This window comes from Chinchilla lanigera, unplaced genomic scaffold (assembly GCF_000276665.1).
Source record: "Chinchilla lanigera isolate Chin_1 unplaced genomic scaffold, ChiLan1.0 scaffold00122, whole genome shotgun sequence".
In the NCBI taxonomy this organism is placed as follows: Eukaryota; Metazoa; Chordata; class Mammalia; order Rodentia; family Chinchillidae; genus Chinchilla; species Chinchilla lanigera.
The window spans coordinates 2,127,685-2,149,934 of record NW_004955523.1 but is presented as its reverse complement, the minus strand read 5'-3'; the positions used below and the strand labels follow the sequence as shown (position 1 = coordinate 2,149,934).

At 45.0% G+C, this 22,250-nt stretch overlaps 1 protein-coding gene across 3 annotated transcripts in view; it reads left to right on the top strand.

The window, feature by feature from the left end:
• Window positions 1–21,406, top strand: part of Psen1 (presenilin 1) — an 82,209-nt gene extending 60,803 nt beyond the window's left edge. For 2 of the 3 annotated variants that reach the window (XM_005409428.2, XM_005409427.2), the window contains exons 8-12: window positions 2,360–2,458; window positions 9,605–9,691; window positions 13,453–13,626; window positions 14,863–14,981; window positions 16,952–21,406. In XM_005409428.2, coding sequence (XP_005409485.1) covers window positions 2,360–2,458; window positions 9,605–9,691; window positions 13,453–13,626; window positions 14,863–14,981; window positions 16,952–17,107 — 635 coding nt within the window. In that variant the 3' untranslated portion in view covers window positions 17,108–21,406. The remainder of the gene's footprint in view (window positions 1–2,359; window positions 2,459–9,604; window positions 9,692–13,452; window positions 13,627–14,862; window positions 14,982–16,951) is intronic. The other variant, XR_001231938.1, reaches the window with a different exon arrangement.
• The last annotated feature ends 844 nt before the right edge of the window (window positions 21,407–22,250 follow it).

The following is a 22,250-nucleotide window of genomic DNA, read 5'->3' as shown; positions in this document are numbered from 1 at the left end:
GAACTGTATATCTGGGGTTGCATCTTGTTTAAGTGTCTTCTTATTTTCTTTTCTTTTGTTAGTTTAATTCCTGGGGTGATGCTTGTAAATTGCCTGTAGTGTGTTACTTTATTGCTAGTACTTAGAACCCTTAGGAAATGACTACTTCTCCAAGGCATCTTCCAGGTGTAGCTGGTTTTTGGGTTTTGAGTGTGATGTAAGATCCACCTCTTCAGTTTGTTGGGGATGAGAGGTTGCTGCCTGTTTGGCCCAGCCTCTGGTTCTTTGGCACTGTGCTGCAGTATCTTCTATGACCCTTAGTCAGTCTCAGTCTTGGAATACCAGGAAGAACAGCTGTTTAGAACAGTTATGTCATTTTTGGCTAGTGGTACCATCAGCAGTGACAATAGAATCAAACACAGCCTAGATAATGACAAACTGAGCTCACCATTAATTTGCCACCTTTAACTGCACGAATTAGATTTCCCAGTTATATATCAGAATCTAAAACAAACCAAAAAATTGTATGCATGATACAGGTCCTTATTATGTCAGTGTTACCCTCAGAGGTTAAAATTTAAAATAGGTCAGGGAGAAAATAGAGAAGTGGAAGAAGAGGAAGAGATTAGAAATAAGGCCAGAAGACAAAGAGGGATCACACTAACTTTGGGAAACTGATGCAGAAGATGGGAGGGAAGAGATAAAAAAGGAACAGAACAGAACCAAACCACAAAGAGGCTAGAATCCACATTCACACTCATATAAAAACAGGCTCAAACAATGAAAGTGAAAACAAAACCACAAGAAAAAGAAACGAGGCAGAGAAAGAGAGAGAAAGAGAGAAGTCAACTTCCAGGTTTGTCTCTGTTGTCACTGGTGAACAATGTGTGGAGACAGAGTCCCAGTTCGTGCTGATCTATCCCAGCAAGCCAGCAGTAGCTTTTTTGTTGGGTAGTGGATAATCTCAGCAGACCTGCACCCTCTGGCTGAGACCAGACTCATTTGGCCTGCAGCCATCAGCACACCTCCTACAGGCCCAAGCTCAGCTGGGAGCCACTGTGAGTTCTGAGTTCAGCCAGCCCCTCTCCAAGATAGCTCCCAGCCAATTGCTCTGTCATGTGGGATGTCTGAGCCCTCAGCACTCACCAACAGCAGTGCAGTCCTTCACATCTGCTGCTGCCCTCCACTGCTGCATCTCTCCGTGGAGGGCTCTGGGGTCACAAACATGAAGTTTGTTGTTTTTTTGTTTTTTTTTTTAATATAAATGCATCTAATACTCCTTTACAAATTTAGCTTTACATTTTCGGTCTTTTTGAAATTATTTTCTGTATTATGAATCTTCATGAAAGAAAGTGTAAGAAAAATTGCAATTGACAGGAGGAAATAGGGGTAGAATTGGGAATAATTTAGACATTTTGCTTCTTTGTTGTTATTTTTATAAAATAAGCCAGTTTTCGGCATGTACTCTGAGACGTGAATATTTGTGGAGTGCTTGTGTTTGACTGGAAACTAAAAACAAACTAAACTTTATCATGAAGAGAATTATTAATTGTTCTTCTGTTTAAATTTGGTGTGCTCTTGTTTCAAGTATTAAGTAGTACACATACTTTGTTTATTTGCTTGCTTGCTTGTTCTTTTTTTTTTTTTCTTGCAGTTCTGGGTATCAAACCCAGGGCCTCACACCTGCTAGGCAACTACTGTACTGCTGAGCTATACCCCCAGCCTTATACTATTTTTAAAAAGAAAGGATGGATATCTGCTCTCTCTGCTCTTTGTATTTTAAAATATTTAAAAATACCTTGAGTAAAGCTTCTATTTAGAGCTTAGTTTAGAAATAACTCCATTTCTGCTTACCACAGGTTGACATGTGTTCTAGAATAGTTCTGCCTTATTACCTCGACCTCCTCCCTTCAAACTAAAGAGATTCATTCTGTTTCCAGTACTAGAATTCAGTGATGATATACAGTAGACTGAGCAAATAGCAGTCAGGCCTGGAGTACAGTTTTTGCACATCTTTTTTTTTTTTTTTTTTTTCTTTTTGCCTTTTTGAGACAGGGTCTCACTGTGCAGTTCAGGCTGGCCTTGAGCTCACTTTGTAGCCCAGGCTGGCCTTGAACTCACAACAGTCCTCCTGCCTCAGCCTCCCAGGTGCTGGGATTACAGGCATGCACCACCACACCCGGCTCGCACATCTTTTATCTGGCTTTGTCTCCTTGGTTTAGGTGGTCCCCACCCCAATCCTGTGTTTACCTACCAGTTCCATGTCCATTCAGTACCCTTTTATATTTTTATAAACTAAAAACTAAATCTAAGGTACCCACTTACACATTTACCCACTACATTTTACCTGATGTCTTTTTTTAATTTTTCCTCTTTCCAGATTTAGTGGCTGTTTTGTGCCCAAAAGGTCCACTTCGAATGCTGGTTGAAACAGCTCAAGAGAGAAATGAAACTCTCTTTCCGGCTCTCATTTACTCCTGTAAGTATGTCAAAATGATAGTAAGTTAGTAATCAGCTTAGAATTTGTGGAACTCAAACACATGTAATCATGATCATTATCATGGTACTTTCTCTCATCTTAAATATATACTATCATTGGAAGTCCTGCAGATCCTTCATTTCCTTGGAAATTGTTATTACATGCCCTTGGTTCAAGAGTTTTCAGTATGATTGGAAATGGGGTATACCTAGAGACCAAGGAGCCATTATTTCTGTTTAAAATTTTATTAGTCAAGAGTTATTGAGCAAGTTGGGTATGGTAGCACATGCTGTAATCCCAGCACACTGGGAGGCTGAGGCAGGACAGTTGTGAGTTCAAGCCCAGCCTAGGCAACTTACTGAGACCTTGTCTCAAAATAAAAAAATCAAAAAAGGACTGGAGCTATAGCTCAGTGCAAAGGCCCTGAGTTTAACCCCCAGTGCCGCAAAAAATAAATGAAATGAATGAATAAGCAATGCATACTACAGATTAATGTTGCCCTAATTTACTGCAAGAATTGTGCTGTTCTTCAGAGTGTGTTGCCTGTTTGGTTGTTTGAGGGTATTTTTTGGGGGGGGCGGTTGGTCTCAGAGTCATACTCTTCCTAATCATTCAGTAAATATTAATCAGAGTTAGTACTAAGAGATGAATTTGGAAAAGCAGATTAAGGTAAGGTCAAGGGAATCTTCAGTTCAGATATCTGTTTGCTATTCTGTCATCACTGAGGAGTCATAGAAAGTTCTTGAGGAGAAGAGTAATCAGAGTAATGGTCTCAGTAAGTGGGCAGCATTGTGTAAGGTGAGTTGCAGAGGTGGGTCCTGAGGTCCTGGGTGCGTATTAAACATCACTGAGAGCATAGCCTTGATGTAGATGAAAAATAACTGAGCTTCTGAACTATGTTATTGGCAGTGGCCACCAGGGGAAGGATTTGCTGAGAGCTCTCAGAGAGAATCTTTAGTTGTTAGCGCCTAAGGAGAGCAATTTTAAACCTGAAGGAAAGGTAATGAAGAAATGTTTCTTGTTTAGAGATCTGCTTAGTTTTATGTACAGCTGTGACCATCTAATTTAGTTGGTGATGTGTATGGACTGTCCACATAGAAATTTCCAGCAGGAGAGAGTAGGGTGTGGTAATGTACATCTGTAATCGCTGCTACTTGGGAGGGTAAGGCAGGAGGATGACAAGTTGGAGGCCAGCCTGGGCAACTTAGGGATATCCTGTTTCAGAATGTAACAGGGTACCTCAGTGGTAGAGCTAGGCAAGTGGGTTCAATCCTCAGTACCACCAAAAAGGAGGGAAAAAAAGAACCCTAATCCCCTGAAAAAAAGAAAAAAGCAGCTGTGGGGGTGGCGCATGCCTGTGACCCCCCCACTCAGGAGTCTGAGACTGTGGGTTCACCACATGTTTGAGGCCAGCCTGAACTACATAGTGAGACAAAAAGAAAAAAAAACAAAAAAAACAAAGCAAGTTGCCGCAGGAGTTCAGAAATTAAGTACCAGTGCTTGGGGAGCAGGTGATGACAGAGAAGCAGAATGAAAGAGTCAGCACAAAGGTGGTAGTTAAGCTCTGCGGCTGAGTGCATAATTCACATACAAGTAGAAATGCTGAGTAGAGCTTGGCCAGCTACGAGAAAGAGAGTGAGAAAGCAAAGAGAGAATACTAAGGACAATAGAAGAAAATACCAGAAAACTGGAAAAGCCAGTGTTTTTCAGTTAACCGGCTCTTCGTGACTATTTTGTATAGTCATTTCTTGATTTTTTCCAGTAAGTATATGAAATGGCTGTATTCTCTTACAGTTTTTCAGTAATGGGTGGCCTTAGTAATTGGCATTTAGATCATATCCATTTTGTTCCTATCACAAACAACGCATACAGGTAAGATTAATGAATTTGTGAATATTTTTGCAAGGTACATTCTTAGAGTAGAATTTCTAAGTCAAAGGACATATACCTTTAAGTCTTGATAGATATTGCCAAATTACCTCTCCTTTTCAGAATACGAAGGTGCCACTTCCTCACCCTTTCATTGATGCTAGCGTGTATGCATGTGTGTGCACACATGTATGAGATCCTATAGGCAAAATAACGTCTTGTCTTAAAACACATTTTTGTTTATTAGTTGCTTTTATTGATAATTTAAACATTTTTATGTATTTCTTAGGTGTATAATTGGTTTTTGCTTTGTGTCTCACTTTACTTGGTGTAGTATTATTTTCCATATTTAATTTTTAACTATACAGGCAATAGATTAATACATTGTCCTTGAAGAGAGGTAAAAGTTAAGGATAAATTTTAGTAAAACTATCATCCACAATCTTATTTTTTGTTGGTGGTTTTGCCTTGATTTGCTTTGTTTTGTTTTGTTTTGTTTTGAGATAGGGTCTTGGTATGTAGTTCATATTGGCCTTGGACTCACTGTGTAATCCAGACTGGCCTTGAACTTGTGGCAGTCTTCCTGCCTCAGCCTCCCAAGTGCTGGGATTACAGGCATATGCCACCACACCCAACCCCAGTTTTAAAAGTTTACCATGTAGTTATCCTCATTATCAGTTTGAGGTATGTTCTTGTAGTTTCTATTTTTCTGTCTTTAGTTTGTTTTTTTTATTTTTGCCGAGGGGTGTTTTTGCCTATTTTCTTTTGGGTTATTGAAAAAGCAGAGTTTCAAGGAAAATCACTCAAATCCATGAAGTCAAAGGTAATAAAGACGGCCCCAAGAAGAACTTGACGACTGAATTTATCTGCTACCACTGTTAAAAGCCAGGCCACCTCAAGAGGAACTGCCCTGAGAAGCCCCCAGGGCCGTGCCCTGAATGCAGAGGAGACCCGTGGAGATGGGTCTGCCCTCTGAAGTGGAGGCTGCAGAGCTGAGACCCATCCTACCAGTTAGTCCAACAAGAATGAGGGGCCCCTGGGCATACTCTGCCTTCTCCCTCTGGCCGGACTGTCATCTCCATGGAGGAGCCCCGGGTAATCATGACTATAAAGGAAAAAGAAAACAGCCTGTTGCTAGACACAGGTACAAGTCTCTCGGTCCTTCTTTTCAATCCTGGCCTTCCTTCTACCCGTCACACCTCAGTGAAAGGAGTCACTGGTGAGGAGGTAATACGCTATTTTTCACAACCCTTAGGCTGTAACTACTTGTTAGATCTTTCTTGCTTATCTCTGTCTTCCTGAGAAACCACTTTGAAGATACCACCATGTATTACAGCAGCCATTGATATTTTCCTACTAATCTATCCATAACTCTGTAATGTTTGTATTGTTTCTATGCTATTTCATAAATGGATGTATGTTTATTACTATGTGTTTCCTACAACAACCATTGAGAATAGTCAATGAATATTCAGTTGGTCAAAAAAAATAATAATAAAGACAAAGGAAATCCTATAGGGACCATTAGTGACATTCAGAGAGCAATTTCAGTAGAATGACAGGACCAGATACAGTGTTCCAAGGAGAAGGCTGTGTGTGTGTCTAGATTTCGCTGGTGCTGGCAGCGGATGCGCTGGTGCAGACAGAAAGGTGGTGCAGGAGGAGCGCAGTGATTTCCACCACGACCCTAAGCTTGCTGCCCCACGGGCACAGCAGGTGGTGACTTGAGAGGAGAGCAGGTCTGAGGAAAGGCTACTTCCAGGAGAGGGCAGATGCAGTGTTTTCTCAGGCTCACAAGCAGGCAGTGAAGAAGGCTTTGGAGAGACCCCACGAGTTCATAGCACATGGTTCTGACAGTGCAGGCAGAGCTTGGGAAGAGGAGCTGGATCTGGGCTGAAGGCGAAGGAGGACTGGAGAGCAAAAGAGAGAGACAGAGAAGTGGAGGGAGGTGAAGTTGGGGAGCACATGGTAGGTGACCTGGGTCTCTCGGAGAGACTCAGCGTGAGGTCATTTGTAGCAGATGATGGGTCATTCCTGAGCTGTGGAAGCCTGGAACAGTCAGAGCGGCCATCGCCTGGATGCGAGGGTCTTTTGCTGTTTTTGCAACATAAACTGATTATCATGTACTCACTGTGTCTGTTGGCAGAGGAGAGTCGTGAAGTTTGGGCATCAGCATTTTCCTGAGTGTGAGCTTCCTGCATGTTATTCCTGGAAATTATAGCCTATTTATGTATTTTAGGTTGGTGTGTACAGAATATTACGTGAAATGTTAATAGTAAAATCTAGAAATGTATACTAAGGAATATACTTGTGAAAGTACAGAAAGGTGATCATTGAAGCAGCGCTTAGATTGGGGAAAAACTGAAAGCAATCTAAGTGTCCATCAAAAGGGGGCACTTTTAAGTAATTATGGTACATTTATATCATGGGTAACTACAGCCATTAGAAGACTTATGGTAGGGCTGATGGTGTCACTCAGGGATAGAGCATGTGTTTAGCATGTGTGAGACCCTGAGCTCAATCCCCAGCACCACACACACAAAAATAGCATAGCTCTGCATATGTCTAGTTATTTTTTTTAAATGCCCAAGACTAGCTGGGTGTGATGGTATATGCCTGTAATCCCAGCACTGGGGAGGCTGAGGCAGGAGGATCCTTGCAAGTAAAAGGCCAGCCTGGGCTACAAAGTGAGCTCAAAGCCAGCCTGAACTGCACAGTGAAACCCTATTTCAAAAAGACAAAAAAAGTGAAAAGATAGTAAATTCCCCAGACTGTATATTAAATACAAAAAAACAAATGTAAAGCAATACATGCAATATTGTATAGGAGAAAATAGGAAATGGTTGTGTACTTAGGAATATGTCTATATATTTAAAATGCCCAATGATACATTAAAGAAACTGAAAAGGTATTAATAGCACTTCCATCTGGGAAGCAGGATTTAGAGATTGAGCTTTTCTTTGTACTCCATCCATTTGTGTATTTTGAATTATGATTTGTGTGATTTTTCAGTTAAGTCTGTCAGAATAACATTTAGCATATATGTACATTCTTTGTATTATTTTTACAACTTTTCTTTGGACCTAAAATTATTTCAAAATAATAAATTTTTATAAAGACTTTAGACACGTGGGAAGTGTAATAGTGATTCTCCCAAGCAAATATTCCAGTGTTGCGTTTCACTTACTGGAGTTCACTTTTTTTTTTTTTTTTTTGTCTTTTTATCTTTTTTTGGTCTTTTTGAGGCAGGGTCTCGCTATGCAGCTCAGGCTGGCCTTGAGCTCACTTTGTAGCTCAGGCTGCTCTCGAACTCGCAACGATCCTCCTGCCTCAGCCTCCCAAGTACTGGGATTATAGGCCTGCACCACCACGCCCGACTGGATAGTTCACTTCTGTTCACTTACCAAGCACTTTTTAAGCATCTTACTCTGTCCAAGGGATATAAAACAAAAATACAATAAATAAATCCTAGTTCTAAGCAAAAAAAGGAGGGGATTGGGGGTTCTTCTTCTAAGGTCACTCACTATAACCCAGGCAGCTGGGTCATTGCCTTGTGTGCTGTGGCATCTGTGGTGGCGTTGCTCCTTGTTTTCTTCACCAGCCTGGACTGTGGCTAGGTGAGGGCGCGTTTTCTTGAAGGTTGGAAGTACAAGAGGTCAGCAAGTCCTGACGTCTAAACAGCGTTAGCAAACTGTCGTCTCTGGTGAGCAGCTAACACTGCTTGAAGCTGACCCCTTATGAACCAGGACGGAAAATCCGTTCCACTCACGGCAAGTGTGGGTAAGGGGCGAGGATTTAGAACACACTTTCAACCTCCCATGTTAAATGTGTCAGGGAGGGGCTGGGGATTTAGCTCAGTGGCACAGCGCCTACCTGGCAAGCGCAAGGTCGTGAGTTTGATCCCCAGTACCGGGAAAAAAAAAAAAATGTGTCAGGGAATCATTTACTCTGTTGTTTTAAAATATCAGTCATCTATAGCATCAAGTCTATAGAAAGAATTATCACAGAACATTGGACATTCTCACATATCTGAGTGATAAATCAGCATATATGAGGAAAAAGGAGAGCGACCCTTCACCTCTGTGTAGATCGGATAGATTCAAGGTAAATCTGTTTTCATGAAATACTAAAATTGTGAGGATTTCATGAATTACTGAGTCTGAGAGGTTTTTTTAAACCTGGAATTTAAATCTTAAATATTGAAGCTAACCATTGAATTTGATTCGGTTCACAACCAACTCATTTTGCAACCAGAATCATGGAAAGAATCAAGTTCATAAACTGAGACCCCACTTACATGCTGCTTCATTGCCAGGACAGCTGTGGAAAATCATCAGTCTTGTACACGTATTGGATCTGGGTTTAAATAGAGTATTGCCTGCCTGGCTTACACTGACTTCTAGTTAGATGGGTTATAGTGTAATGAACCTTGTTTGACCTCAGAAATTACAAGACCATGGAAAGGGCTGGGGATATAGCTCCTCAGCTAGGCTCAGTGGTAAAGCTTCCCAGGGTTCCATCTGCAGTCTGAGCAGAGACAAAACAGCCAAAAGTTGGATTCTTGTGTCAAAGGTTAAGGCACATGTGGTTTGGTTAGATGTTACCAAATTCCCCCCCATAGAGGTGATACCATTTTCTATTTTGATTACAATATATAAAAGAGAGAAGCACTATTTTAAAGTATTGACAGTCTCTTAGTTGTATATCTGAGATAGAGATTTTTATATATGAAGAGAGCATAGAAGCCAGTTAACTGTCCTCTTCATCTTTATTGCTTTTACTTCTTGTATAAACAGTTCAGCATTATTAAAGATTTAAAAAAGAGATATAAGGTGAAGGAAATTTATTCCATGCTTCTATAGAATAATAACCATCATCTGAGGCTTTCATGAGTCTTGGTTTGTCCTGGAATCCAGTTCCAGAACCACTTTTCCATTGACAGGTCCACACTGCTCTAGGAATCCTCTAGGGCCGGGTCAGGGCCCCCGCCTGGCCTGAGTAGATTTCCTTCTGGTTGCTTTTCGAGGACAGCAGATGGTGTTTCAGGACGGCAGCTGCAGTGGGGACACTACGGCAAGCATTCTGTTTCGGGGTTGTTTCTTAATGTGTTGAAAGCAGCGAATCCCTGCAGGGTTTAGTGTACACTGACGTGTGGTGAAGGCTGCCAAGGCAGCATCGCAGAGGTCGGTGATCTCCTGAGAAAGACTCGGCCTGCTGTCTGCATTCATGCCGTTTCCGCACGTTCCAGCGTTCACGCGTTTCCGTCTCTCCCAACAGCAACCATGGTGTGGCTGGTGAACATGGCTGAAGGAGACCCAGAGGCCCAGAAAAGAGTGTCCAAGAACTCCAAATACAGTGCACAAAGTAGGTGGCTTTTGCTTGGGAATATCCTGCTTACAGTGCCATTGTCCTCTCACAGGCAAACAGTGAGTCACAAAGCAGTGCTTTTAACCTTCCTTTTGTCAGAGACTACTTTGAGAGTCTACAGTAGCTGTGGCGTCCCCCAGTGAACACACAGATGTCTAAGGAATTCAGAGACCTCCAGCCCAACAGTCTAGTCAGGGCACCCTGGCTGAAATACATAGCACCGCTGCCGGGCGTTTGAGGCCAGCCGGAATGACAGAGTGAGACCCTGTCTCAAAAACAAAGCAGAAACACCATTAAATACATAATACTGGTATGGAGGCTATGATTTAAAAAAAAAACTAAGCTCTTTCTCCAAACATATAAAGTTGAGAGCCTGTTGTCCAACATGAGCAGAGTAACAAATACACTTGATTTGAGATGTGATAATGGTTATACTGAAAAGGTCAGATATTCGAGGTGGAAGAGGATAACAGTGATGACCAAGAATGGCAGCTTGCAAGGCCTAACATGGATGCTACAGAAGGAAGATACAAAGGAGATCACAAATTAGAGGCTGTTCTTAGAATTGAGGAATAGCACAATATAAGTAGTAAGAAAGAAAGGAAAAATTTTTTTAAAGGAAAACAGAGCCAACCTTATGATGAACCTAAAAAACAGAAGCAAAGTAAAGACCAGTGACCAGCATGCTAGGAATATGAGGCAGAAGGATCACAAGTTCAAGTCTGGCCTGGGCAACTCAGCAATTTAGTGAGACCCTGTCTCAAAAAAAAAAAAAAAAATACAAGAAGGGCTGGGATGTAGCTCAGTATGAAGGCCGGAGGGCATTGCTCAGTACCTCTCCCGCTTCCCCAAAAAACCACTAATGAGAAAAGAAAAAGTGTGTATGAGTTGTCAGCAAAGGGAGAGTTTGGAGTGAAGAAAACTGCTCCATGAGCACCTGGGTAACGGCAAGGGGGGCACTTGCGACTGGGGGCTCCTCATTTGGATCCAGCTACGTCAGGCTTTATTCTGCACTGTAGAGGCAGCACGACAATGTGGCATTGGACCAGCAGGAGACTTGCTAGAAAAGTAGGAAGTAATTGTGAGCAATTGCTACAAGCCTGGTTATTGTGCCAAGCCCAGGAAAATTAAAATGTTACCTGTGACTACATGTGTATATGCTTATATGATTTGGTACATTGAAGGTTTCTTTGTTTTGTTTTTGACAAATGTTGATTGAGCACTTGTGTGCCCAGTACCTTGCTAGGCTGTGGAGATAATACACTGAACAAGACATTCCTTCCTGTTTTGAGTTCGTAATCTTTTTAGGCAGACAAGCATTTGTGTAATTATATAAATATTTCATACAGTTATGATACATACTACAAAAAAATGTAAATTACTGTGAACTTTTGTAGTAGGGGAATTTTTTTATCCTGGACTGTCCAAGTCACAGCAGGGAACAACAGCTCACTGCAGAGTGGAAGAAGACCTTTGCACGACAAGACCAGATGGGCCAGAGCTTCTCAGCTGGATGAGTGCAGAGCTCTGCCCTGAGAGGCCTGGGCGTTGGGGAGGACTCGCCTTCCTGCAGGATGCATGGCGCCCCGGCCCCTCACTCAATGCCAGTAGTGGCTCAGAGCATCGCAGTAGTCACAGTCTCCTCCATTCTGGTCTCTTCTGCACACCCCTACAAGGGAGGTGCGACCTCTGATTGAAAACCACTCTGTTGGAGGAAGCTAGAGATAGGGACGGAAGAGCCAAGAGCATTGTCCGTGCAAGGAAAACAATAGATCAGAGAGGTTATGTCGTTTGAGTGCCATCAGAGAGTTCAGGACAACCCAGCCATAGGTCGTACATAGAGTCAAGGAGGAAAATGAGGCACTTTCCCAGAGAAAACAAGATTGTTCCAAAGAGGTAAATGTAATTACACATGGGAGTTATGGCAGAGTAGTTTAGTTGTGAATACTTCTTCGCATAGCAGTAATATAAAAGCAGAGCTCAGCATAAATGGGAGAATAGAAAGAGTTAAATTCATGGGGGAGGGTGTGCATAAGTACATAAAATTAAAACATCAAGACCTGGCACCATGAGCATGCTATTCATAATTAATTGTGGAGATAAATGCCAAAAGAAACAGCTAGGAGTCAAAAGCAAGAAGGGTGGAACTGAAAAAGGATGAGGCAGTTAGACACTGGTGTTTTTATTTATAAACCTTACATGATTTTGTAAACTGAAGCAGCTAACATTCAGGTTTTATGGAGACGCACTTAAGCAAAGGAAGGTGAAAATGAGCAGTACAAAACTGCTTCGGGCCCTCACAGGGGAGGTGTACACACGAGAGCCCTGAAGTACGCAAGCTTTCTCTATTTGTGATAACGCTGCTTCTGCGGTGAACACGTTGTCTTGGTTACTTTTCTCTCCTTGCTGAGACAAAATACCTGATGCCCAAAATTAAGGAAGGAAAGGTTTGTTTAGCGCACAGTCTGTGGAGGTTTCAGTCCATACTCAGTCGGCTCCGAGGCAGAGAGGCACATGGCAGAGGGCCGCAGCTCATGGCGGCGGAACACAGCAAAGCAGCACGAACAACATGAAGGAGCCTCGGGAAGTGCAAGCCTCTTTCCCTTACATATGCAGAGTGTCCGCCCCTGGACAGTGCAGCACTCACACCCAGTCAGTCAGAACTCTCAAAGCCTGCCCCATGACTGCGTGAGGCTCTGGGCGGAGGACATGCAGACACAAACCATAACACACATGTTATTTTTATAGAAGTTAAAGGGAGGGCTGCGGTGTGGCTCGGTGGAGTTCTTGCCTAGTACTGTATGTATGAAGTCCTGGGTTTCATCTCCAGCACTGCAGAAGAGAGGGCAGAGAAAGTATAGTCAGCTCCACTTACGTATTTAAGTATCTTTAACGAGTGGCAGTATCTCAGAAACGCTCATCCTCACTGTCTTCAGTGAGACTGATAGTCACTAAAACAGAATGACCAGCCATAGAGAAGCCCACCGTCCCCGTGAATCCCCTTTTGTATTTGGTCACTGAAGCCAGTGGATTGTGCCAGCAATTATGAGCTCTGTGCTGTGGAGGATAGAAACAACTCAGGTGCCTTAGAGAAGAAATATATTCTCTTTTCTTGAAGAAGTCCTGCTACGTCAGCATTTGTGAGGTTGGTTAATTTGGGGGCTCGTTAATGTTCACAAGGGCCCGGTTCTTTCCTTCTTCCTGCTGTGCCATCTTCAGCATATAGGGGTGGTCCTCAGCCAGGGGCTCCTTGTGGTCACAACTGCAATTCTAGGAATCATGTCCAGATTACATGAAATGCAGGAGGGGAGAAAGGGGCTGTTTGTTTCTTCCTCAGAAAGAGGAAAGGAGAAAATTTCCCCACAGTTTCCTGTGGACGTTGCTGCGCACTCATTAGCTTGTACTGAGACAGAATCCCTCAGCCACAGGACTTTGATTCCTGCAGGAATCCTGTCAGACTTCCATAGGGGAAGGGAGTGAGTGGTGGGATCCCCGTGCTTGGTGTGGCCAGGTCAGGATTTGCCCCCAGAGACGTGCACGAGGGGAGGGAACCGAGCAAGCCGGGACTCTGCCGTCAGGAAACGAGGGGCAGATGGCCCCGCGTGGGGAGCCAGCAGCCACTGCACAGTCACCCTTTGTGGGTTAGAAGCTGGGTGACCTCATACCATAGCAGGTTGTACTGCTGCTTTGCATTTTTCTTAAAGACATTAAAAAATGTTTCTAAATATTAGAGTGATAATTTCCACTTTTTCTTGAAGGCACAGAAAGCGAGACACAGAGCAGTGGCAGAGAAAACGATGACGGAGGCTTCAGTGAGGAGTGGGAGGCCCAGCGGGACAGTCACCTGGGGCCGCATCGCTCGACCCCTGAGTCGCGGGCTGCCGTCCAGGAGCTGTCCAGCAACACCCTCGCCAGTGAAGACCCGGAGGAAAGTAGGTGCAAAGAACACCCAGCTACTCCCCCCGCAGCTCGCACTCAGTGTTGTTCTTTTTCTGGGCCTAGTAACAGGTTCTTCAGCGTCCCAGCATCCAGCACGCACGTAACCGCCTCTCTGCAGGGGTGTTAACCAGACATGCTTCCAATGACATCTCCCTTTACTCTAGAATTTGGTTTCCAAAAAGCACATATGTTTTCAAAGCAACCTCTAAAAAATCTACTTTTAACCCAGCCACAAAAAACTTCACTTTGTATAAGTCTGTTTATATGCAGTGTCTAGAAACGGCTCATTTAGAGCTGGAGCGCAGATGAGAGGCCACTTGGAGCCAGGGCCGCAGGGGTGGGTGACTATAAATGGGCTCAGGGTGTCTCTCCTGGATGGGTGGGGGTGTGGGCCGTGATGATGGTTACACAGCTCTGCACGTTTTCCACGAGCACTGGGTCACACACTGACACAGTGGTGAATTGTATGAAACAGTGGGGGCCTCGGCAAGTGGCTCAGGGGCTCTTGTGAGGCTTTGCTGGTGTGTTAGGTATGAGGTAGGCGCTCAGTGGATGTAAATTAGGGTTTGTTGCTGATGATATGTGACACAACATTATTGAGGCTCCAGAGTCAGTCGCATAAGAATCTGAAACTCCTTTACAGAAAACAAGAAAAGAGAGAAAGAAAATCTAATAAAGCTGAGCATGGTTACACATGGGTATAATCCCAGCACCCTGGGAAGCTGAGTCAGGAGGATCTTAAAAGTTTGAAGCAGGACTGGGCTACATAGTAAGTTGGAGACCAGCCTAGAACATCAAAGGCCCTGTCCCAAAAAAAACAAAATATAACTAGAGCTAGGTCACCTCCAATTTATTGACTTTGTACTCAGTACTGGATCATATTTTTGTTTTTGGTTTTGTGTTTTGAGACAGTATCTCTGTGTGTTCAGGTGGTTTCCAACTCAGGGCTGGGGATTTAGCTCAGTGGCACAGCGCCTGCCTGGCAAGCACAAGGTCATGAGTTCAATTCCTGGTACCGGAAAAAAAAAAAAAAAAGAAACAAAGCCAAGTGGTTTCCAACTCGTAGACTCAAGTGACCCTCCTGCCTCAGCTTCCTGAGTCGCTGAGATAATGGACGTATGCCATCATACTCAGCTCAGAATCATGTTTTTGAATTGTGAAATCAGAGCAAAGAATGACAACTTTTTTTTGACAACTCCTTTTACATTAAAAAATCTTTGCTTTTGCAGGGGGAGTAAAACTTGGATTGGGAGATTTCATTTTCTACAGTGTTCTGGTTGGAAAAGCCTCAGCAACTGCCAGCGGAGACTGGAACACAACCATTGCCTGTTTTGTAGCCATATTAATTGTAAGTATATACTGGTAAGACTGTGTCAGGACTGCCAATGTGAAACTGCGTTTCATGTCCGTTTAAGGCCATTAGTTTTTTGTTTTGTTTTGTTTTGTTTTTGGTACTGGGAATCGAACTCACGACCTAGTGCTTGCTGGGCAGGCGCTGTGCCGCTGAGCTAAATCCCCGGCCCCAAGGCCATTAGTTTTAAGCCCAGGCGGCCAAGTGTGCCAGCCCCAGAGAAGCCTTTTGCAGACCTGCGAAACCAGGCCTGAACTGAGTAGTTCTCCACCCTGGCTGCTTATGAGAATCTCCTATGGCTGTTAAAACTGAGCTCCGCCTTGGGAGGTCTTCGTTTGTTTTAATTACGTGGTTTCATCAGTTCTCCAGGGAGCACCAGGTCCTTCAGGTCAGGACCCACAGCCTGGAGCCCAGCAGTAGGCGCGGACATTGGCTCCGCCAGCGCTCAGTTGTGAGCGCAGCGTGGAGCCCCTCTTGTTCTCAGCACGGTGCAAGCCCTGAGGCGTCCGCAGCTTCGGGTCAGTGAAGGCCCATGCAGGGTGTCTTCCTGCTCGTGGTGCTGACACTGCTGTACTGCAGACGAATAGTGTAGGTTAGAGGAGAGCGAGGTGAGAACTGTCACGCCTTCATGTTGTGATGTCATTTCCAAATTACGGTGATCATAACCAGTTAGAATTTTCATGTCTTTTATTTCCCTTCTAAAGTTAGTTTTCTGACTCTGAAAGTATTTATAGGCTGTATCGTGTCTTTGTTTGTTTTGGGGGCTGGGGATCAAACCGAGGTCTCATGTACGCTAGGCCTGTGGGTTCTGCTGAGCCACACCCCAGCCATGTGGGGTATCTTTTAAGAAAAAAACCACTTATTCTCAGTAAACGGAAATGATGCCCAGCCTGCGGAGTGTGTAGCTTGTGTCAGTAACTAGGGTAGACAGTGAGCCGTGCTGTGTACCTGCTGTGCTCACAGGAAGGCAGTGTGGTCTTCACACTGGCAAATGTGTTGCCATTTCCCTTGAGCATTTCTTTTTCCCTGCGTGGTATAAGGAGTGCTTTTTCCCCCAGTGATTTCAACCAGCCAAACTAAAATCACCAAAGCCCACACAGTATTGTATGTAGAAATTTTAGTATTTAATTTTTTTTTCCAAATCATTTTCCTTATTTTCAGATTCAGTTTCTTTCCTGGAATTAGGAAATAAAATATCAACAGTGTGCCATGTAGTGAAGGAAAATCAGTGTGGTTTTCCTTTAGTCAAAAAATTATATTTACTGAGTATAGTGGTGCACTCCTGTAATCCTAGTACTCCTGGAGGCTGAGGCAGGAGGATTTTAAGTTTGAGCCCAGGCTGGGAAACTCAGTGAGGGAGTTATGAGACCCTGTCTTAAATAAAACCAAACCAAAAAAAAATTTTTTTTGAGGGCTGGGGATGTAACTTGGTGTGAAAGCCCTGGGTTCCATCTCCAGAGTGGGAGGGGGAAAAGCGGCAGCAGCTGCAGTTTCGGCACAGCACACGTCTAGCGTACACCAGGCCCTGGCTTTCGTCCTCAGCACCAAAAGGGAAAAAGCAACAGCTGCATTTTTGCTTCATGGCTCTTCTTCCACATGTAATGAAACATGTGCTATCAAATTTAACCCCAGGAGCCAGATGTGGAGGCGCACGCCTACAATCCCAGCACTCGGGAGGCTGAGGCAGGAGGATTTGTGTGAGTTTGAGGCCTGGTCTACATAGTGAGTTCAAGGCCAGTCTGAACTATACAGCAAGACCCTGTCTCAAAAAGCCAAAAAAAAAAAATTTTTTTTGTTTTAAATTTTTTGGTACCAGGAATTGAACTCAGGACCTCGTGCTTGCCAGGCAGGTGCAAAAGTTTTTTAACCCCAGAGGAAAGCATTGAGTTAACCAAGACTTGCTGCTGAGTTGTTTGCACGCAGTGCTTTCACAGGTGTGTGCCTTTTCCTGTCTCCCTCCTCCACAGGGCCTGTGCCTTACCCTGCTGCTCCTCGCCATTTTCAAGAAAGCGTTGCCAGCTCTTCCCATCTCCATCACCTTCGGGCTTGTTTTCTACTTTGCCACAGATTACCTTGTGCAGCCCTTTATGGACCAGCTGGCGTTCCATCAGTTTTATATCTAGCCTCCTGCTAGTAGAATCCCGTGGATGTTTCTCCTTTGACTGTAATAAATCTGGAGGACACTGATTTGCCTGTGTCCTCGTCTAACCGAGTGAAAATTCCTGGCTGGACTTCGGCAGCTTCTTCCGGGCTTTCCTGACCGCTTGCACTATGAGACCTTGGGAGGAGGTGTCTGTAAGAAATGGCTTCATCATGGTGGACTGTGTCCCTCGGTGCAAAACCTACAGATTTGAGGGGCAAGGACAAGTAAACAGCACAGGCCGGGAAGTTGGCCCTTGGCTGCAGGAGACTTGCCGACACTGCGCACTCAGGACTACCATTACCAGAGGCCGAATGAAGTGATTGGAACTAAACCAAACTCTGCCTGAAACCACATGTGGGAAATCAACCTAATAAACCTGTATTAATTGAAGTCTGAACGTTTCCAGGAGGTACTGTGGGGAGAGCAGGCCCAGCAGCCAAATGGAAAGGTCAGAAGGGGCTCAAGCTTTCCCTTCCAGACTTTCTCTGCTGCAGACTTAATTTCTAAAGAAGACATCCCCTCCCCCGCTCTGAGCCCCATCAGGTGCATTGGTCCATTTCAGCAGTGCTCCCCAGTACCCCTTTCCTGGGTATGGTTGCCATTTCTTCCCACTGCCGCCAGTCTGAGCTTATTTGCTTTATCCTGAAGTCTTAACCTCAGGTTCCAAATTCAGCAACTTCTGGAAGTAATGGAACTATTGCTCAGTAGTTCCTTATCATCCCTAGGTAAATTCTGGATTTGCCACCAAATTCCTAATTTTTGGATACGTTCACACATTTGCTTGCCCCCTTGGCCCCGTCTTTCCCTTCGTCCCCCTCCCCAGCAGTTGTCTTCAACAGCAGAGGACATAGCTTTGACGTGGCAGCAGGTGGGCCTGTTAACCCAGAATTTTTATTCTTTATCTGGTGCAGAAAAATGTGTTACAACCCAGTGCTGTCAGCCTTGCTGTCACAACTCTTTGAGTAGCAAATAAGATGTGTGCCCAGAGAGCGTAGAATTAAAGAAGAGTGAGATGGCTGGTGAAGCCCTCTCCGTCCTGGCTTTTCTTTTGTTTCTGACAGGAGGTGAGAGTTTCACTTAGGAGCTGGGAGAGTACTGTAGTGGGAGAGCGCTTCCCTAGTGTGCCTGAGGCCCAGGGTCAGCCCCAGCACTGCAAAAAGAAAAAAAAAAATCCTAGCTACTTGGGAGGCTGAGCAAAAGGATCCCTAGTTCAAGGCCAGTCTGAGCAACTTAGACCTTTTCACAAAATGTAGAAAGGGCTTGTGATGTGACTCCTTTGGGTTTAATTCCCCATCCTGGGATAAAATGTTTGGATCAGGAGCCCTACCCTGGTTTATAAGTTTATGAACCAGTTGTGTCAGTACAGAGCGAAAATTTAGAGGTGCTGTTCTTTCACTTGGTGAGCTACAGGAGAAGGTAGTCGGAGGAACTAGCTGCTGAGGTGAGCGGGAAGAGCCCCCAGTCAAGGGACGGTGAGCTCGCGGCTGGGTGACGGAACGAACCTTACTGCGGGCCCTCGGTGGCCCCGGTACGTTGTCCTCCTCTCAGTGTGCTTGTGTGCCGAGAACTGGGTAGTGGAGGCGCTGGCTGAAGTGACAGTGTGTCCAGACTGTACCTCAGGCAAAGCGCTTCAAAAGGGCCGCCGGCAGCCTGTAGCACCGCGAAGTGAGCGCTGAGGCACAGACATTCTCCACCACGGAGAACCCTCCGCCATGGTCGTTTATAAGAACCCGTTTCTTCCTGTGGCTGAAGAAAGACCAGCTTTTTCTCTCTGCCTGCTGCTTCCCCCTCCCGCCTGCCATTTGACCTCTTGGGGGTTCTCTTGCAAGTTTGGAACATTGTTTTCAGTTGTGGGGATGTAGCTCAGTGCTGGAGTACCTGGCGTGTATGAGAGGTTCTGGGTTCAATCTCCAGTACCTCAAGGAGAAAAAGTTTCAGTAGTGGGGCGCTAGTACTAACCTGAGTGTCAGGAAAAGCTGGCTTACCTCAGGTTGTTGAGAAGAGCAAGACAAGTAAGAGCTGTGCAAGGAAAGAGTGGGGCTTACAGTAGTGGGTCCTCGCATCTGTGCTTCCTTAACCCCCTTTTCCGAGATTCTGTCCTTTCTGCTGTCAGACGGCAGCGTGGGCGTCAGCCCAGTCTATAAAGCACAGGGGCAGCAGGGCCACCTGCATGCCTTCTGTGAGTCAAGGCATCTTGGGAGCTGTAACCTACAGTAGTTGATTGGTGTAAGGGTCCCAAGCGTGTTGTATCCTTCATGACCAAGAGGATGTGTGTGTGTGTGTGTGTGTGTGTGAGAGTGAGAGAGTCCAGCCTATATACTGTCCTGCGTAGAAAGATGGCAATAACCCTGTCTCTTCAAGTTCGAACCACATCTCGATTTCTGAGACACCACGATGCTTGTCTTCCACCATGAAAAACTGCCACAGAGAAAACAACAACAGCAATTTTGCAGAGGATCTGCTTCACACACACGGGAGGGATGGCTGTCAGAGGGCAGAACCAACAGTAAAACACAGCCAGGCCAGCCACCCTGCCTGGTGAAATGGGAGGAAACGGTGGGAGAGAGGCAGCCCATGCCTGGCCAGCCTGGCCTGAGGACCAGGGGTTGCGTGGAGGAGCTTGTGCCCGGCGGAGTAATGCCAGCGCTATCTGGAAGACCCGTGGAGTTGTGCGGGGGAAGGGCTCTTGTGATTCTCAGTTGGTTAGTATGTGGTCCAAGGGTCATAGTTCTCTGAGTGCATTGCTCAGTAAGAAAAAGTAGAGAGCAGGAATTTTGTAAGTGACCTGGAAGAAAATAGCGTTTGCCTAGCACGTGCTAGGGTTCAATTCCCAGCACTGCAAAAGAAAAACAAATTACCAACTTTACTGGGCAAGCAACAGCTAAAAAGGCTACATTTCCTGTTTTAAACTCTTAGATCTCCTAAAACTGTGGTTTTCAGGAGCCCTTCCCATAATAGATGGCCAAAGGAATAATGTTTAGTTCTTGGTTCTTCCTTGGCCTCAAACAACTTAATACATACTCTTGATCACACTGTGTAGATGTGAAACAGAAGTTAAACTAAGGAAGACCAGGTAAGGTGTTCCGAGTCAAACATCTACAGGAAGCTGCCACCGCTGCCCCGCCCAGAGCTGAGCTTGGCATGTGTGACATTCATGACTGACCCTGTAAGGAGAAGAGCTCATACGCTCGCTTCAGCAGCACGTAAACTCAGTTTGGGGAAGAGCTCAGAAACCACTTTAAAAGGATTTGCTGTCTTCCAGGTGCCAGGCATGGTGCTACAGTCTGAGGATGCAAAGGTGCATAGGATACGTTGTGAGAATGCAGCGGGAGCCTCTTTAACATCTCTGAAACTTGTCAGTAACCGCCTTTCACAAACTTTACCGCGGGCTTACAAAATGGACGCTATGAAGTTGGCTGTTGTCAGAAACCAGACCTTTCAGTGAGGGACTGGTTTTTGCTAAGCTTGCTCTTGGGCAGCCTGTGTGCAAGGACCAGTCTTCGTTCTCCCTGCCTCCAAGTGCGCTCTGAAGGCTGTTTTGGCCGAGACTTGAAAACCAGACACTCATTATTGCCCTTCAGAAGGAGGCAGTGCCCTATCATCACTGTAAATTTGGGTCTGGAAGTGATGCTTGTGATCGCACCGCTGTTCAAATTGCCTAAACTACGGATTGAACATGGTGGATTCAGCCCTTCACAGCCCTCATTGAAATCGCTGACTGGAGCCAAGTGAGCTCAGTAAAACCCTCATCAAGCCCACGTCTCAGGATCACCTGCATGTTTTCTTCATGACAGCCCATTTACCTTGTAGGGAACTCCTCAGATTTCCATGACACACAGCACCCCGGTGCTGAGATGAACCCTTCCTTGAATGTCAAAGCCATCTCCTGGGGCCTGGTAACTGGATGCTAGATCCACCCTGGCCTTGGAATGCGGTGCTGGCTCTTCTGCTTGTCTGGGTAGTGGGAAAGACTTCCCAGAAAGCACTTTTTCTTTTGAAGTACATGACCGCTGAGGAGGCAGCCCCATCCCGGCTGCGCAGAGTATAGGTCTGTCTGGCCGGCGATGGGAGCCGTGGAGGAGGGCTTCGGCAGGTCGCGCGCTCGTGCAGCCTTTGCCTGGATCCTGCTCCTGTGGATGCTGCTTTGGACAGAATTCAGATAGACTTGTGAATACGACTTTTTAAAATAAATACCTTTCAAAATCTTGGTAAAATATAATTTTGATAGATGATTGCACATTTTCCTGTATTTGTCAAGTCAATAAAGACTGCATGAGTCCGGCTGTGTTAATTTTCTTACACAGAAGCATTGTGTGGAACGCTGAGGGATGACCAGCACTACCAGGACACGGTTATTCGTTTCTGTCCCCTCATAACAAAGTGATACAGGGGGTGGCAGGCCACGCCTCTGGAAGGTGCAGTGTTGGCTCAGCCATTCACAGTTCAAAACTAGGGGAAAAAAACTATCTGTAATTCTTACCATTATTCCTCAACAGTGCGGTGTAACAACTTTTTTTTGACAGCTTCAACCCAGGGCCTTCACACTGGGGTACACCTCCAACCCTTCCTGTTTATTTTTTTTGAGACAGGGTCTCACTAAGTTGCTGAGATGGGACTCACACTTGGAATCCTGCCTCAGCCTCCCAAAGGAGGGGGAATGATAAGCATGTACCAGTGCACCCAGCAAGTGTAACGACTATTTACATAGCACTCACACGGCTTTATAAATAATCTAGGTGTGGGGGCTGGGGATTTAGCTCAGCAGCAAAGCGCCTGCCTGGCAAGTGCAAGGTCGTGAGTTCGGTTCCCTGTACCGGAGAAAAACAACAACAACAAAAAATAATAATCTAGATGTGATTTAAAGTATGTACAGGGATCATGTGCAAATACCACTCTTTTGTTCTGTTTTTTGGGTTTTTTTTGTGATAGGATCTCACTACATCTGGTCCCCCTGCCTCAGCCTCCTGAGTCCTGAGGTTACAGTCAGGAGCCACTATCCCTGGCTTTTACAATACCACATTACATAAATGACCCGAGCACCTGTGGATTTGGGTATAGTACCCCCATAGATACCAAGGGCTGACTACTTAATTTCTGAAATCTTTTATTCTAGAATCTTTCAC